Below are 4,889 nucleotides of genomic sequence, written 5' to 3' on the forward strand. Positions count from 1 at the left end.
TATAATTTTCCCATTCAAAATCACAAACACACACAAATTTAGATTTATGATTTTCCCATTCAAAATCACAAACATGAACACACAAATACAAACATAAAATTTCATATTTATGATTTTCCCTTTCAAAATCACAAAACACAAACACAAATCCTAACACAAACACAAACAACTCACATAATAGAGATGAAATGAACCCAGAAAAAAAGACGAAATGAACCTAGAGAAAAAAAAAAAGAAAAAGAAAAAAGAAAAAAGAAGAAGATAGAGAATGAGGTGGTTCGGTGGAGAAATATGGAGGAAGCGAAGTGGCTGGACGTGCAAGTGATGTCCGGCGGTGACAGATCGGTGGGGGTGCGTGGGAGGGAGTGATCGAGTGAAGAGTGGGAGAGGAGAAAGAGAGTAGGGAGGCGGTTGAGTGAAATGGGTATGGGATTAGGGCTTTTTTTTAAGTTATATATATGGGGGGTATTTTAGTATTTTCAGTTATATACATAAACGGGCCGGGTCGGGTCCGGGTTTGGGCCGGGTTTTTGCAAAAACCTGGACCCGACTCGAACCCGCTTCGGTTTTTTTTTTTTTTAAAAACCCATACCCGACCCTATAATTTATTGGGCCGGGTAAAATCCGACCTATTAGGGTCGGACTGGGCCGGGTATCCGCGGGTCGGATATAAATTGTCATCCCTAAACATCAGCCCTTACTTATACGTCATAGCCTCTACCTTCACAGCGAACAATGGTGCAGGTATCTTCTTGCTCATTGCCGCTTCGAGCCTACCCTTCTCATCTCTTATGTTCTGACTTGCAAAGACTGCACCATCGATGTTAATTTTGAAAACGTTCTCTGGAGGTGGGGCCCACGACCTCTGTCCGTCAGCCACCGTAGTTTTGCAAACCACAGTCTCAGCTGTTGCCTTATAATCCTCCATGTACCGGGAAGCCTAGCGAACCAACTCTGCCTCACTTCTACGCTTCCCTCCATGCCGAGACTCATTCCGATTATGCCACATGGCCCAAGCGATACAGACAACCTTTGCTACCTCATCGACGTCACTTCGTTCCATAGTCAGCATGTACCACAGTAAGTCTTGGAATGATTGCACCATTTCTTGGTTCAACATCATGACTACTTTTGAACAAGCCTATACCTCACGAGCTCTTGGGCACGTCCAAAACATGTGGCCTGTTGTTTCAGCCTCCTTGCTACATTCCACATAAAGCTGGTCATTAACCACCTTTCTACGCATGAGATTGACCTTAGATGGGAGGATGTCTCTGCATGCCCGCCATGCAAAGTGGCGGATTTTGTGTGGCAGAGGTAGGTCCCATATTTTCTTCCAAAACCAGCGCATATGACTCGGTTCTAAACTTACACCTTGGTTTGCATGTTTAGATAGTCGCATGGCCACTCCATAGGCACTTTTAACTGTAAACTTGCCGTTTGGAGTTTCTACTCATATCAGTTTGTCTGCCGGAAGACGGGAGCTTATCGGAATCCCTTTGATCACCTCTACTTTGTAAGGAAGAAACAGAGCATTAAGAACTTGTACTTTCCAACAAGTTGAGTTCAGGTCGATTAGCTCACTGACCCTTGTGTCATGGTGTAGAAATTGTTTGGGTGAAGCAACTTTGTATGTAGTTGATGAGGGCATCCATTTATCTCCCCATATACGAATGTTGCTTCTGTTGCCCACTCTCCATCATACCCCTTACCTAACCAAATTTTGAGTAGACATGATGCTACGCCAAGTAAAAGAAGGGTTTTTTTCTAAGGGAAGCCTCAATGAACTCACACTGTGGAAAATACTTCGCCTTGAGGACCCGATACACCAAGGAATTTTGGTTGGTTTGTAGCCTCCAACCTTGTTTGGCTAGGAGAGCCAAGTTAAATGGTTTAAGCTGCTTGAACCCCATACCACCATTACATTTTGGCTCACACATCTTCTCCTAGCTAAGCCAAGCTATCTTCCTTACTCCCTCCTTTTGGCCCTAGCAAAAATTCCTTATCATGCTTGTCAACTCATCACAAAGTGCATCTGGTAAATTAAAGCAACTCATGGTGTATGTTGGTATCGCTTGGGCTACCGCCTTGATTAATATTTCTTTGTCGGCTTTAGACAACATTTTTTCCTTCCATTCCATCAACTTTTTGCGAAGCTTCTCTTTTATTTCATTGAAAGTATTCCATTTGTTTTTCCCTACCAAAGAAGGCAATCCCAAATATTTCTCATGTTATTTTATAACTTGGGCTCCGAATCTTTGCTTTATCTCCTCTTGGATTGCACTTGGTGTATTACGGTTGAAAAACAAAGACGTCTTTGCCCGGTTTAACTGTTGTCCCGAAGCATCCTCATACACTTTCAAGATACGTTGGAGAGCCTCACATTCTGCCAAAGAAGCCTTACAAAATATCAGGCTATCAACTGCAAAGAATAGGTGGGATAGTTTTGGGCCACCACGACACACAGCAACACCCTCCATAACACCATTCGTCACTAAGGATTTAATAAGAGATGAGAGCCCTCTACACATAAGATAAAGAGATAAGGTGATAAAGGGTCTCCTTGACGGATCCCCCTGGATGGAAAAATATTACCCCTAGGCACCCCGTTAATCTTAATAGAGTATACGACATTTGTGACACACTTCATAATAAGATTCCTCCATTTTACATCAAAACCCAGTTTTTCCATAATTTTGTCCAGACAAACCCACTCCACCCTATCATATGCCTTACTCGTATTGAGCTTTAGGGCCATCTCCCCAAACTTTCCCACTTTTTTTCTGGCTAATATGGTGCACAGTCTCAAAAGCTACAAGAACATTATCAGTAATTAATCTACCATGCACAAAAGCACTTTGGGTGTCACTATATTTTCTGGCTAATATTTTCTTTAACCTATTAGCTATAGCTTTTGAAGCAATTTTATAAACCACGTTGCATAAACTAATAGGTTTGTAGTCAGTTACCTTCTTGGGTGTCTGGACTTTTGGGATCAGGACAATATGAGTTTTATTGAAATCTGGATGAGAAATACCATGATTAAGGAAGTCCAATACCGTTGCTGTGACCACCTCTCCACAGGTCGTCCAAAAATGCTGGAAGAAAATAGGGGGGCATGCCATCCGGGCTAGGAGCCTTTAGATGGTACATCTGCTTCAGTGTAAGTTTGATCTCAGCTGCATTATAATCCCTTGTAAGCATCTAGTTCATTGAAGTGGACACCTTAGGCTGGACTGCTTGGAGTAGTTCTGAAAATTCAGTAGGCTGACTTGTAGTAAACAGGTCTTCGTAATATGCTACCACCACTTCCTCCACCTTCTGGTCATCCTCATGCCACACTTCATTTGCATTCAGTATTCCTTCAATGAAATTCTTCTTTTGCCGAGCAAAGGCTTTGGCATGGAAAAAACTCGTATTTCTATCCCTTGATTGGAACCAGTTCAGCTTTGATCGTTGTTGCCACATATCATCCTCTTTGTCTAACCAACAATTCAGTTCAACTCTGATACGCATCAACTCATTGTTGATCTCAGGAGATGACAATTGAAGTTCAATCCATTCAAGCCTTTTTTGGAGCTTAGCAACCTTTCTTCCCACATGCCCAAACTTTGTTTTATTCCATGCCTGTAAACTAGCTCGACACTTTTCTAAGCAGTTCCCTAGCGTACTCCCTGTACTCGTCACCATACCTTCCTCCCATGCAGCCTGTACTACCTCTTCGCATCTTTGGTCTCGTAACCACATTGACTCAAATCTAAAAGATTGCCTGGCCCTCTTATTCCCCTTCTTGTTTTTGACCATACGAAGAACAAGCGGTGAGTGATCCGATACCGATGAAGTAAGGTGATATAGTTTGGCCTCAGGGAATAAGTTCATCCATTTTGGCGTTGCCATAGTTCTATATAGTCGTTCCCTAATTTGTGTGCCATCCACTCACTGATAAATCCACGTAAATTTTGGGCCAATGAAACTCAGATCCCGTAGACCACAGTAGTTGATGGTTTCATTAAAATACTTCATCTGCTGTCTCGGTCTTTCGTTGCCCCCCTCCATTTCCGAAGCACTTGTAATTTCATTAAAGTCTCCTATAATGAGCCACGGTAGAGTTGAGGTTCCTTTCAAGTGTCGAAGTTTGGCCCAAGACTCCGACCGTTTTGCTATATCAGGATTACCATAGAATCCTGTGAGGTGCCACCACTCTATATCTGCTCCTCCATCCACCAACACATCAACATGCGATTGAGAGTATGTTTGAACATCCACTGTTATCCCTTCCCTCCACAGTAATGCCAGTCCACCACTTTTCCCTTTGCTTGGTACAATCAAACCATGTTTTATTTTGCATCTGTCCTTAACGTAGTTCATCCACTCTTTGTTTGATTTCATCTCCATAAGGAAAACGATGATGAGCTCTTCTTTATTTATCGCCTTTTCCAAGGCTTTAATTAATCGGAGGTTCCTAAGTCCCCGGTGGTTCTAACTCATGAGATTCATTGTCCCCGGCGGGGCTGCACCGCAGCCTCCGCCGATCCCAAATGTGTTGCCATGAGGATACTTAAGCTTTTGGTCTCCTCGTCCAACCTTTGTTTCTTCTCCATGCACGTAGTCTCAGAGAGTTCATTTTTTAAAACATCGCATTTTCTCTTTGGGTCAGTCTCCACTTCAATGGGCTCCTTTCCACTCTCATTCCTTGAACCTGTATAAAGCCTAGTCCAACTGCCCCTTCTTGGGTTTTTCTTTTCCTCCTAAGTTGTCTTCAGATTCCTATTAGTTGGCCCATTTGGAATCTTAGTATTGTTTTTTCTCTTCCCATTACTCCTAGGCCCACCTCTAATAGCCTTTCTATCCTTAGAAATATCCACCCGGCCCATTTCAAATTTAATATC

General features: G+C 42.7%; 1 protein-coding gene across 1 annotated transcript; it reads right to left on the reverse strand.

Annotated features, from left to right (window-relative positions):
• Nucleotides 1-3,204: 3,204 nt before the first annotated feature.
• LOC136063166 (uncharacterized) lies at nt 3,205-3,897 on the reverse strand. The gene has a single exon (XM_065763143.1). It carries the CDS (start codon nt 3,895-3,897, stop codon nt 3,205-3,207), a length of 693 nt encoding a protein of 230 aa, XP_065619215.1.
• Between the last annotated feature and the right edge of the window lie 992 nt (nt 3,898-4,889).

Source organism: Quercus suber, unplaced genomic scaffold, assembly GCF_002906115.3.
Source record: "Quercus suber isolate HL8 unplaced genomic scaffold, Cork oak 2.0 scaffold_20, whole genome shotgun sequence".
Taxonomy (NCBI): Eukaryota; Viridiplantae; Streptophyta; class Magnoliopsida; order Fagales; family Fagaceae; genus Quercus; species Quercus suber.